This window comes from Mycteria americana, chromosome 4 (assembly GCF_035582795.1).
Source record: "Mycteria americana isolate JAX WOST 10 ecotype Jacksonville Zoo and Gardens chromosome 4, USCA_MyAme_1.0, whole genome shotgun sequence".
Taxonomy (NCBI): Eukaryota; Metazoa; Chordata; class Aves; order Ciconiiformes; family Ciconiidae; genus Mycteria; species Mycteria americana.
Window position 1 is genome coordinate 10,071,700 of NC_134368.1, and position 12,922 is coordinate 10,084,621.

General features: G+C 37.1%; 1 protein-coding gene across 2 annotated transcripts in view; it reads left to right on the top strand.

Annotated features, from left to right (window-relative positions):
- Nucleotides 1-12,922, top strand: part of NSD2 (nuclear receptor binding SET domain protein 2) — a 79,172-nt gene that overhangs the window by 4,216 nt on the left and 62,034 nt on the right. For both annotated transcript variants that reach the window (XM_075499604.1, XM_075499603.1), the window contains exon 2: nucleotides 10,542-11,167. In XM_075499604.1, the coding sequence (XP_075355719.1) occupies nucleotides 10,571-11,167 (597 nt within the window). In that variant the 5' untranslated portion in view covers nucleotides 10,542-10,570. The remainder of the gene's footprint in view (nucleotides 1-10,541; nucleotides 11,168-12,922) is intronic.

Sequence of the window (12,922 nt, forward strand, 5' to 3'; positions counted from 1 at the left end):
GAAAAGAGAGAAACTACCTAAATTCAGCCTTCACTGCACCTTCAAATCAGCTTCTCTATGACCTGCAGTCATTGGAGGTAATAAGACAGCTGTATAAATATATTTACTTTTTTCCTTTCAGTTTACACTGACAGAAATTACAAAAGTGAAATGTCAAGTGCTATTTTTAATGTTTTTATCAAGTTGATAGTGTCCAGCACAGTTATTTTACGTTTTCTAGCATCAGCAGGAAGGGAAGTTTTTGGAATGTGTTATAAGGGAAACTTAGACCTTACTGTCTTCTGCTGCCCTTCTGGTGAATAGCAAGCTACAAAAATATGCAAGATTCCTGGAGGACAGATCATATGTACTAATACCTTGTGTATGGTGATGATAGGTTAATGCATAGTCCATCATGCATTACTTTGCTCGCAAGCAACTCTTAAACTTTAGCACCAGATAAGCTATTGACTCTCTGGTACATTTGAAAAGCTGCTTCTGTCCAAAGCATGTAATAGATGATACCACAAACTGAATTTTTTAAAACACTTTTGGTGTGCAACAAAGAAATACCTGTTAATCATGGTTGAAACAAAAGCAAGGTTTCTACTGTCCTTCTTGCTAATGTTAAGAAATAATACCATTACGTGGAAATTGTTCTGATAGTAAAATGTGATGAGCTACATGTGGAAAGATGTTTGAAAATCTTTTTGAACGATTCATAGCAATCAAATTAAATTGACTAAGTATGGAAGAGTGAAGCGCTAGCCCATACGTACTTCAGAGTATTCTTATGTTGGGCAAAACTACTTTGCCCTGGGGCACCATTGATGTAGGTTCCATATTTGACATAATTTGAAACTAATAAAATATATAAGTGACTTAAAGCATGTGTTAAATTGCAAGGGCTACTCAACAGGTGATGGTTCAGTTTCTAGTTTTGTCCCCATCCTTTTAACTTGTCCTATTTTTATCTTAGTGCAAGATAGCAACTGGATCTTGTTTTGAACTTTGGTATTCAGCTCTCCACCACAAATTCGAGCTATTTTGTATTCATCCATATTTGGGGTAAGGATACATATGTGACAAATGACTGGAAAACTATAGCATGATGTGCTATTGAAATAGACTTTCATAGAAGCTTTAACATTTTTCTTCTATCTGTGAAGGATACTGTCAGTTTTCTGTGTGGCTCTTTGGAGAAGCACAGCGTGGTCTTTTTCTGTTGACTGACAGAGATGGCCATTTAACTGTCTTTGTGAAACCTCTTCTGGCCTCTACCTCATATCAAAATACTAAAATACTGACATCTCACATCTGTGCTAAAACAAACGTAACACGTAACAAATTAAAAAATTTGTGTTTTAAAATAATAATAATCTTTAAACATATTTGGCCTTGAGGGCTAACATCAGAATTCCACGTTTTCTTTGCCATGGTCAAAAACATGATAAAAAGTGAATGTTGTCCTGTTGTTCTCCGAGTTCTTCCTTACTAAATAAGAGATACACCAAGGAGCAGAAGATGAAATATTTTGTGACCAAAATATTTTCAAGAAAGAAGGCTGAGGTTAGGGAAGATTTTATTAGAAATGTGATCTAAACGCCATTTGAAATATTTTGAAAAGCTACTGATAAGCATTAGGAAGGAGATGCAGTAATGCAGCCTCCTGTCATAATGTTTGGGACCCATTTCATTTGTTTATTTGTTATAATATGTTGAAGTGTAAATGTTCCTGGTGTGGCATGGGTTAGTCTGTGGAGCTGAGGTTCCCAAGATCGTGTATCAGATAAATCAATTGTTGAACATGCCAGCCTTGGTGGGATGCCATCGGAGCAAAGAACCTTACTACAATGGCACTCAGAAACATCTAAATTGGGGAGTTATCTCTGTAGTAAAGAATGCCCAGATTCTAGTCTGATAATAAAGCCAGAGGGATTTAAGCCAAAGTATGAACCCTGGAGAGCAGTGTAGGATAAAAGATATGAATATGGATCATTGCGCTATATGCAGTAGTTGCCAAGAACTTTCAATCAAATACTTCAGAATGAAATTAATGTTGTGATTTTTTTGTGGATGCAAAATGCAGACCATCAGAAGCTGTTTTATAGTAGCACTCCTGAACAGACTGGAAACCAATGCTGTGATGAAATGTGGAACATGACTGAAATTCAGCAATAGTGCAAAAAACAAGTAGTAGGCTTAAAATGTGTAGTAGAAACTGCATGTACAATACCTATTCATCCAGTGAATGCTTGGCTTAAAAGTGGTAGTAATAGTTGAGTCTCAGAAACTCTGCAAGTAAGGATAGCAACTACAATTGCTTGACACGACTTCTACAGTCAAAACTTTTTAGCTTTTCCCATAAGAAGTAGGTACAACAGAATTTGTCTAAAGAACTAAATTTGATAAGGCAGTGAAGTAATCCACAGAATTAGTGCTATGCTGATGGAAAGGACAGTAAAAATGACAAGAGATACCCATTGGAAACCAACACAAAAGTTTTGGAAAGTGAGTAAGATGGATTTGGTTTGTAGGACAGGAAAGTGTTTTATCTTTCTGTCTCCACGTTAAAAGGGTAAGCTGCACTGTATCTGCAGAAACATAAAAATTGCCTCAAATTCCACACCTTTTACCTGTAACAGTCATTCTAGTCTCTCTCTAGAAGAGATTCTTGATGTAGACATAGCGAAGAAATAGAAACAGAATTAAGAACACTGTGAAATGCATTTTGGCAAGAGCATGTTAAAACCTCAGCACAGGGAGATACTTCAAATAATGTCAGAACCAGAAAGGGCACTTATTAGCAAGTATTTGGATTTGTTTCGAGAGGATCTAGTGTTCCAAGTCACTTGTGAGCGCGGGCCTTGTTTGAGTGTTCCTGGCATACATCTGCCAGTTGTGTGTGTTTTGCTTCGAGGTAGTACATTGGTAGAATAATTAACATAATCACATGTATATAGTTACAGTCTCTATGTAAAGTAGACTAGAATTAGCACAGTATGGCCGGGATTACATTATAGACATAGTTACATTGATAAAATATAGATATATACAGTTGAAAGGTGCAAGTCTATAAGTAAAATTCCATAGTGCCGTTGAGTCAGTATTAACTACCTCTGAACTTTACCTTCCAGTTCTTTACATAATGTCATGGGACGTGAAGTTGAATGTACTGGATGAAAGAAATCATATATATTTTTACATGTTACCTGTTCACATTAGAGAGGTGCATTATCAGTGCAACATGTTGCTGGTTTTATGAACAGAAGACATGGCCAAATACTGTTCTATGATAAAGATGATGATACTCTCCTATGTAGCTAGGCTTTCTACATGTAGCTAGGATTTCATACTATTGACAAGGCCTCATATATCACCACTGTCACAACGCTGCTTTTTAGAATTATTCAAATACATCAAGTGTGCTTCTGGCATCTAAATCCACCCACTTGGGTGAACAGGTTAAAAAACATTAAAACTAATGCTGTGATGGACAAAGATAGCAGAGTTTTAAGGGTCTAGGCAAAATGTATCCTCTGTTAAAATTAGTTGCTGTCTGGTCTGTTCTGGGCAACATTGTTTACTTCTGTAGAGGTGTAGCAGGTAATGTTTTGTTAATACTACCATTTGATTCATTACTTATATTGGTAACTTATTTTGTGGTGTTGTCCCAGATTTGATCTTCCCTTCTCAGCATTTGCACGATCAGAAATTTTCGTGGTACTCGCAGTGAAGCTTCAGGCAATTGCTATGCTGTCATGACTACATATGGGAATAAGGGCAGAATCACTGGCCACAGTGAAGAGGAAACAAACAAATTATAGCGCGTTTATCTACTGCAGTGAGTATTATGTAGAACCAGAGGATCCAGGTCCTGAAGGTATGGTGCAAGGAGTGGAGAGGTAGGATGCTGAAAAGAAAAAGCGGTGGGATTAAAGAAGGGGTGGGAAATTAAAGTAGGCTTGGACCACGTGAAAAAGCAGTGTAAATAAGGAAGAAACTCTGCACCTAAGTGCTGAGCTATTTGAGAGTGCATATGGTTCTTTATCCCAAGCTAAGTAGAAGCCAGATGCACAGCTCTTGCCCACCTGAGAGACAGAGACAGATACAATTTCACTGGTGAGTAAAGGCCTAGACTGGCTGAGTATTCTGGCTGTATTGAATTGTCAAGACCTCTTTTGCTAGAGGGGGGCCATTCCCTTCAGCTAAACCATTTGGAACTCTCCAGGAGACAGAGAAGTCTCAAGTTTGCATTTGAAAACATAACTTTTTTTTTTTTTTTTTTTTTTTTTACTTTTAGCCATTTGTTAAGCAACTGTTGAGGACTGTCTTATAGTGTTTATTAAATATTAGTGGTAAATCCAGTAGTTCCTACTGTTTTAGGCACCAGTGTTCCTCTCTGCTTATCTGCAGAGAAGAAGCAATTCTTTTCTATTTGATTTGTGGTTCCCACTGCACTAGTATTTGTATTCTCTCTTCAGACAGAAATACAATGTTTTACAAGAATTTGAATTTACTCAAATCTATCTCCTTCCTTCACCACCCACCTTCAGCAGCAGGAGTGAAACTGACAAAATTCAATTTCTGTGGCGGTGGAGAAAGAATATTTCTTCTGATTTTGAAGAAAATGAATTAATGGGGAGGAGTCCTGTTACAGAATCTTCTAGCTTTATCCTCAGCAGCAAGGGTTGGTTGCAAAAGCTTTTCCTGAGGAGGAACAAAAAGTCAAGTCCATCAGTTTTGTAAGCTTGCTTTCTGCAGTAGCAAGTAACATTTAAAGCGAAGAAATTCTTTGCTTGCCATTCTGCAGTTCTTAACTGTACAAGCTGGTGTTGCCTTCATGAGAAGGCAATAAATACTTGTTTTGGTTGATGAAAACAGACTGTAACAATTAAGTTCTGAAATTTTATCCATGGGGAGGGGTGGGGGGGAAGCAAACCCAAAACAAATTAGAAAAGATCAATACTAATTTTTTTCAAAAATATTTGGTGGCAAATAAGTAAGTGCAACTTACAAGTACACTAACCTTTTTCACACAATTTTCAAAATATGCTTGATCTTTTTGTGCAAATGTATATTACGTCTCTATATAAGCATTGTTATGTACTATAAGTTTAAGGAAATTTTCATGTACTCATTTTAAAATACTTTGTAGGTCAGTCTTGCCAGCTGACTGGTTAACTGAAATCATTGTATATCTACTGCAAGAGTAACGAAGTCTTTGCTTCAGGTGCTTTTAAACTTAAAACTGGCTCCTTTGGACTAAAGTTTCCTTATTTTTTTCTTTCCTAAGTCTTTTCTAAGTTCTAAGACTAGTGGTAAATTGTTAGAAAGTTTTGGTATAATTATTTCCAGTTCTCTGTCAGCTACTAAAGTAGTGGTTTTCTTCATGAGAGATAATGCTTTTGAATTTGCTGGATAGAGCTGGTTTGTAACAATTTTTGGCAAACCCACAATGCAGTTTTTAGTTATGCATTTTCTTCTAAAAGTAAATTCTGTTTAGGTCCTGTAGTAATTTTTTATTATTGTAATATAGTGAAGAACAGTCACAATGTACTGCATGATAGTAAATATGTCTCTACTCCTACTTGATATTTTAGGGTTTTTATATAAGATAATGTGAACAAGCACACCAAGTTTTCAAATGGATTAGCAAGAATGTGTTGTAACTTTACTAATCTCTAAGTATTTTGTCTCATTCTGATCTGAAAATAGGAATAACCTTTGGTCTTAAAATTGATGAGAGAATGGAGAAGACTTATCAGAAAGCTATCTTTACAGAAAAAAGCAGCAGTCATCTATTAGCTTTTTCAGTGCCAGCTGAAAGCCTGATTTGTAGGTAATAAAAATAGCTTTTGTGGATAAAGTTCTCTTACTGTGACTTTGTATTTAGGTGTGTTGTCTTCCCCCCCACCCTGAGTAATTCACCTGAGAAATGGCTTTAAGAAAACCCTTAGACAAAACAAAAGGGGTCTTTAATAGTGATGCCTGTTGTTGATTACTTACTGTGTTCACTCCCTTTGGCAGAATTGGAAGGAATGGACTACTCCATTATTTGTGACACACAAGAAATGCATCTCTGAAATTGCAGCAGATGTGGAAGAAATGAATAATAAATATCACATAAATGATAGTGGCCTGGACAGTGAAGGAGGAATCTGACATGCAGACTAACTGTATTTGGCTCATGACTCCTGTCAGATGATGGACCTTCAAGTAATTAATAACATTATTTAAAATGTCTGCAAAATAATTTGCCTTATGTAGAACCTGTTTTTTTAGTATGAAAATGTGTACAAAGCCATTGCAAGGATTGTCCGATTGTCATTGTCTGGTTAGAATATCTAGAGACCTTTCTCTGATAAGTCATATCTTCTTTTGCTTACTGAAAGCTATTTGTTCACAAGCCAAAATGTCATGTTTATTCAGCAGACTCCTTGGCTATCATGTTTTTTCCTCTTTGTTAGTGGAAATGGTACTTGTTGGGTCACCAGACAGTCAATATGGGACGTTACTAGCTTAAGCTCATTAGCTGCTACTAGTGTGTGGTGCTTTTGTCCCCTTCCTTTCCCTACCCTCCCCCCAGTTTCCTTTTATATAGATAGAGAGTAATCTAGAAAAAGATAAGGGATTGCTTTTGCTTCTGTGTGATATGGTGGTCCAGCATGAGTGCACTTAATTTAACTACCAAATCTAATCGTATGCTCAGCTGCTTCAGGACCTTACTCTACAACTCTGATCAACCAGATCTTGTCTGTGATCTATCTCGCTTCATTCTTTCATGTCCTGTCTTCTAGATCTCCTTGCACTAATTCTAAGCTCGCAGTAATGCTTGGTTATCTGTTGCTGATAATTTTCTTTCCTCACCCCTTTTCTTCTTTTCTGCTCTGTTGTCCTCTTCTCACAGAGAGCCTCGTCCTTTTTCTTGCTTATTGTATTGTGCTACCATGAATTTTAGATAGCAACGGTTGTGCAAAATTTAACTAGCTTCAATTTTGCCCTTCTTTCTTGAAACCCTTTGTTATTCCCATGTGTAGATTTGCTAGCTTCTTCCATTTAACTGGACCCCACAACATAGCTTATTTTTTACGAGAGGGACTGAGATGCCTATGGACAATTTCCTTCCATTGGTTATCCTAGAGATGGTGACTAACCTGCAAGTTGCTCTCTACAAGTCTCATCTCCCCGGTGGGACTATATTTGCTTATAGGTACTCACATCTATTATCTTTGTCCATTATTCTGCCTCTTACTTTAAGCCTCTTCTCACCTGGCTCCATTAAATCTTTGTACAAGCATGGTCTGTTTTCCATATTCTGTAACTGTATCTACTGGTTCTGATAATCTTACTGTCTGAAATTAACTGCCTTTGTCTTCATCTTCCCAATCACTATTGGCCTGGGTACATTGACCTCCTTTTACCAGTTATATTCCTGGATTTGTTGTCTGTCTAGGCTCCAGCGATTTGAGGGGCCTTTTTCAGTGCTTTCAGCTGTTTTTAGTGACCTGTATTAGTGAGAATCATTAACTGAACCTTCATTCACTGAAGTTCTAAAATCTGCATGCTGTGTATCTTCAGATGTATTACGCAAATCATGGTAACCCCTAAAAGTTCAGGGTCTGTCCCTGCATGGTCTTACTGGCCTTTGTATTTTTGTTATATGGGATTACTACCCTTGAGTTTATTAGCTAGCAAGAGAGTAACTTGATTTCTTTAAGCCATGTCTTTTCACTTAGTTATTTACTGGTCATTGTCCAGACAAGGCCCTGAGCAGCTTGATCTGCGTTGGCCCTGATTTAAGCAGGGGATTGGAATAGATGATCTCAGGAAGTCCCTTCCAGCCTAAGTTGTTCTGTGACTCTATGATGATTTTTATGTTTTGGAACTCTTAAGCTATCACTTTTTTAATGCATCCAGTGTTTTGAGATTGAGTACACCAGTAACGTAGTCTAATTTGGTTATTTGTTGCTTTTTTTGAGTTGTCCTGGTCTGCCTCAAGCTTGATGGCTTTCTAGCTTAAAGAAATAAGTGATGAGAGTAAGAGTTATTATTAAGCAGGACAAAAAAATACTAGTAGAATTATGGATTAAAACAAATAGAGTTACAAAATGCAGATGTCTCAATCCAGAAATCCAGACTCTGGTAAGCAGCTAATGGAGCCATATTAAAAAATGTTTTTCAAGTTAACCGTGTAGTTAATGGACAGGAGGAAGTCAAACAAGGCATTTTTGGTGCTGGTCCTCTTGTGAGAAGCTGTGATTACCAGCAGTCTGTCAGGCAGGGAAGTGGGGAGCTGCAGTGTTTGCTGCTCTGGCTAGTTCAGGCAACCACTGGATGGCGTCTGCAGCCACAGAAAAGCTGCTCACTTGTAGGCTTATTTTTTAGATAGAGGGGAATTTTGATGCCCAAGTCAAATCTTTGTTTTGCATTCTGTTTTACTCTATTAAGAATCTGTGGGAACGAAGTACAGATTTTGCAACAATTCAGTGTTTTGGGTTTTTTTTTTTAAGGAATTTTGCTGTAATCTCTGTAACCATAAGCGTCACATGTTCCGTGGCGGGTTTGCTTTTTGCCTAGAGATTTATAGAATTTGTCATCAGTTGTTTCGTGAAATAAATATGATTTCAGTTAAATCTGCTGAATCACAGCTTGAAACATTGTCATATTATTAATTGGGTTGAGAGTCTGTCTCATGTCCATGTTTTCAGAGAAGATCTTGTGAAAGTACATGAGTTCTCTTTCAATTTAGTGAGTTCTTTGTTCTGTTCTGGTGGAGTTTTGAGTTTCCTTTTACCTCTGACCCCTCTTCAAAAGGGTTAATACAGTTGGCTAGTTTGCACTTATTTTATCAGAGATTTTATTGGTAATTCAGACTTCATCTGGCTAAAGAAAGATTAGAACCCTTCCTGTCCCAGATTCACTTGAAGTTCAGGTATACTTCTTACCTTGTTTAATGCCAGCTTTTTTGGGCTGCTGTTTGTCCCTGGAGAACGGTTTTCATCTCTGAAATAAGTCTATATAGCTTGTATGGAGAGATGCCCTTTTATCTTGTAGGTACCTTAGAGCAGCATGTTAGGGAGGTGGGAGCATTTGCTGAGGAGTGACGGAGTTAGGATTTTTAGGGTTGGTTTTTTTTTTTTGGTGTATCTTTGTGCATGAAAAGATTTCATGTTGGCCGCTTGCTTTGAGTTCAGGCTTGACACCCTTAAGAAGCTTTGCCAGGCTAGGGTAATGCTCAGTTAAAAGCATTTGTACATTGCTACTCCTGATATAGAGGTAGCAAATATACATGTTTCAGGAATATGCCAGTTGTAAGCATTATAACTGTGTACATTAATAAACAAGGTGGTGAGATTCAGAAGAGATTTCTTCCATAGCAACTGACAATTCAATAGTTATTCATCATGGTTTTTACTGCACATTTTTGGAAGCATGAGAGACTAGATTTGATGAATTTTTGATTCGATGTGACAGTTCTTGGACTTAATCAAATATGAAATTGGTTACCTTGAGCATGGATATGATGATTATTGTGCTGAGCTTTCATACTATTTATGATGGTGTATTTCTCTATATCATGTATACACTGGACCTGGTAATATGAAGAGTCTATGCATATGAATTTTAAAAATGAAAATTATCATCTTGCCTGGTCTAGGAGCACAAAGGGAGTCATTCTGCCAGATTCATTTGTTTGCTGTGATAGTATAATGTTGAAATGGGCAGGGTTAGTTTTTAGAACCCTCAGAAAACCTGTCTAGGGCAGATAATAGTGCAGTTTTAGCTTGTTGGATGTTTTCAAATTTCTGTATGAAAAATGAGTGTTAGATGATGATGTCTTTGTTACTAAAAAGCTGAAACTCCAGCAGTTGCTTTGACCACTTAAATTTTGCACAGTGTGGCCATTGGCCTGAAGGATCAGCTGTTTCCCAGTGGGCTGGTGTTCGTGATACAAAATGCTCACCTTTTATTCATTCTCATAGCCAGAACGCTTTGGGATACATCTGAAGACTGAGCTGTGTTGTTTCCTCAGGAGGTGTGTTTTGATGGAAGAGTGTAGAGTGAGGAAGAGAAGCTCGTGATGCTGCTGTCCATGGTGTAGGTGCTACAGTAACACAGCCTGTGGGGTTTTTACACTGGCACGACCTCTTAGAAATAAACTCATCTGTTTTACATTGTTATTAATGATATTATCTTAGGTCTAACTCTTACTTGTTTTAAACAGTGCAATACCTTTGAGTAATTAGCGTGGGTAACACTCATGCTGTAGATTGTTAACAGATTGTTAAAATGAAAGCTGTGGTTTTGCTCTCTGCTTTTGTTTTAATAAAATTGATGATTCATCAATCTATTTTTCTTGGACTTTTAACTTTCTTGGTATATTAACAGATATTGAAGTATTTTGGTTATGAAGATTGTAAGCAACACTTTTTTTAGTAAAACTTGAATGAAGTACATTGAGTGTTATATTAGTGGGGACATATCTATCTGAATACTTGGTAGCTTTTGACATTTCTGTATTATTAAAAAATATTCTCTGTGTTTTTGTCTTAATATAGCAGTGTAAGACTGGAAACATCTGGGCTGAATGGACTTTAGCATCAAAAGAAGTTCTCAACTGTTAACTCGAAAAATTAACTACATCAAAATGAAGCAGGTACCAGAGATCCTTGGAAATACCAATGGGAAAACTCAGAATTGTGAAGTGAATCGTGAGTGTTCTGTCTACTTGGGCAAAGCACAACTTTCTGCCACTCTACAAGAAGGTGTCATGCAAAAATATAATGGCCATGAGGCTCTTCCATTTATTCCAGCTGATAAATTGAAAGATCTAACCTCTCGTGTGTTTAATGGCGAGTCTGGGGCCCAAGATGCCAAGCTGCGCTTTGAACCCCAGGAAATAAAGGGAGTTGGAACACCACCCAACACTACTCCTATCAAGAATGGCTCTCCAGAAATTAAGCTGAAAATCACTAAAACCTACATGAATGGAAAGCCTCTTTTTGAATCTTCCATTTGTGGAGACAATGGTGCAGATGTGTCTCAGTCAGAGGAAAATGAACAAAAACCAGCAAACAAGGAGAGGAGAAACAGAAAAAGAAGCATAAAATATGACTCCTTACTTGAGCAGGGTCTTGTTGAAGCAGCGTTAGTATCAAACACTTCAAGCCCCACTGAAAAGAAGGTAGTACTTTTTTTACATTCTTTCTTTTTTTTTTAGGTTTGTTAATCATACTGAGATTTCATTTGTTCACATGCTAATCTTCATTTCAGGTATTTCAATAGGGGTTTCCCACAAACAGGTCACTTCCTGTGATACTCTATCTTTGTCTCAACAAAGGGCAGATGCACTCTAGTTCTGGTCCATGTTTCTTGCCTAGGCTAGGAGTACCCCGTAAATTCTATTTCCATGTAAGTAAAATAAGTCTCCAGAGCAAATCAGGGTGTGTGGTAGTATGGGATGTATGAAACAGAAACTTCATCCAGACATGCAGCCAAGACCTAGTCAGGATGTGCACCTGGGCAAGGGAGCTGGGGAGGCCTCTAAATTTAGAGACGGCCTTTAACTGTTGGAGCATGAGGTATTCTGGCTTCCTAATAACCAGATGTTTCAGAAAAAAAAAACCAAAACTATTTATTCCTGGTTCTGAATTAAAGAAGAATGTACTCGGCTTTCAGTTGGCTGATAAGCTAGGCTCTTTACCTTCAGATTTTGGCAGTTGGAATGTAGTCCCTACCCTTATTTGTCATCTGGAAAGAGCTGGTTTTGCTTGCTGTAACCTGGTGAATTGTATTTGTTGAAAAGGTCTAGATACTTGTATTAAATGTCATTAACTTTTGTGCTCAAGCTTATCTGGTTTTTGCTTCTTTTAAACATGGGCAGAAATTGAAATGTCACTTTTTTTTAATTTGCTTTACCAAGTTGTAAATAAGAATGCTGCTGAGAGCCCTTTCCCCCCTTTATTTAGTTTTTGTTGCTAGACTCCATTTAAAGGAATGCGGTTTGCAATCATTTTATCTCAGAGGAGGAAACCTATGTAGCAGGGATACTTCTATGTATATTAAGTTTCTCAATGAATAATTCAGACTAGTGTTGTATAATGATGGTAAATGTTAATGAATGCTTTGGCTAGTGAACAGATCCTGGTTCTTGGACTAACACACCTTAAATGCAAAATGTATGTTATAGTTTTCTGTCAACTGCAGGTTTACTAGTTAATGTTGATTCTTACTTTCTCCCGAAGTCACACATGCAGAGAAGAACCACACACATAGCTGCTGTATTACTGATTTTATTTACCCTTATGTCCCTTATGTTCATTAAAACTACTTAAGGAATGAGTTTACAGAACTGTGTAAACATTCTTCTAAGTATCAGAAATATTTATCATTTATTTATGATTTGAATATACTATTCATCCTAGAATGATCAATTATGTTTTCAGGAATTTTATTAAAGAATTTGTTTTCTTAAATTTTGTTAAGGAGAATGTTTTAACACTAACCAGACTTTTCTGAATCACTACTCAGAGGTAAAAAGTATGGTCACAGCCAATAGTTGGAGTAATTCTTTGTCCTGTTCATTGTTAATGAGGATAAATTGGACTAAAAGGTGGTATTTTTATTAGCATCAACAACGCTAGCATATTTGTGTGGCTCTTTTTTTTTTTTTTTTTTTTTTTTTTTTTTATTTAGAAGAGACAATATTTAATATGCCCATCTACACAGTTTATTCTGAGGCCTTTCACATTGGTTGTCGATTAAGGGTGGCCTTTAATTTTTCCTGGTGAGCAGTTCGTTTAAGATTAAAAGAAGCGTTGGTCTGGCTTCTCTGAGTTGTCTTCTCGCCAGTAATTGTTAGGAGAAAACCATGTCAACACTGTTTCCCAGAGTGCTTAGGAGTTGATGGCTGGAGAGTGATAGGGTTATTTGCTCCTGT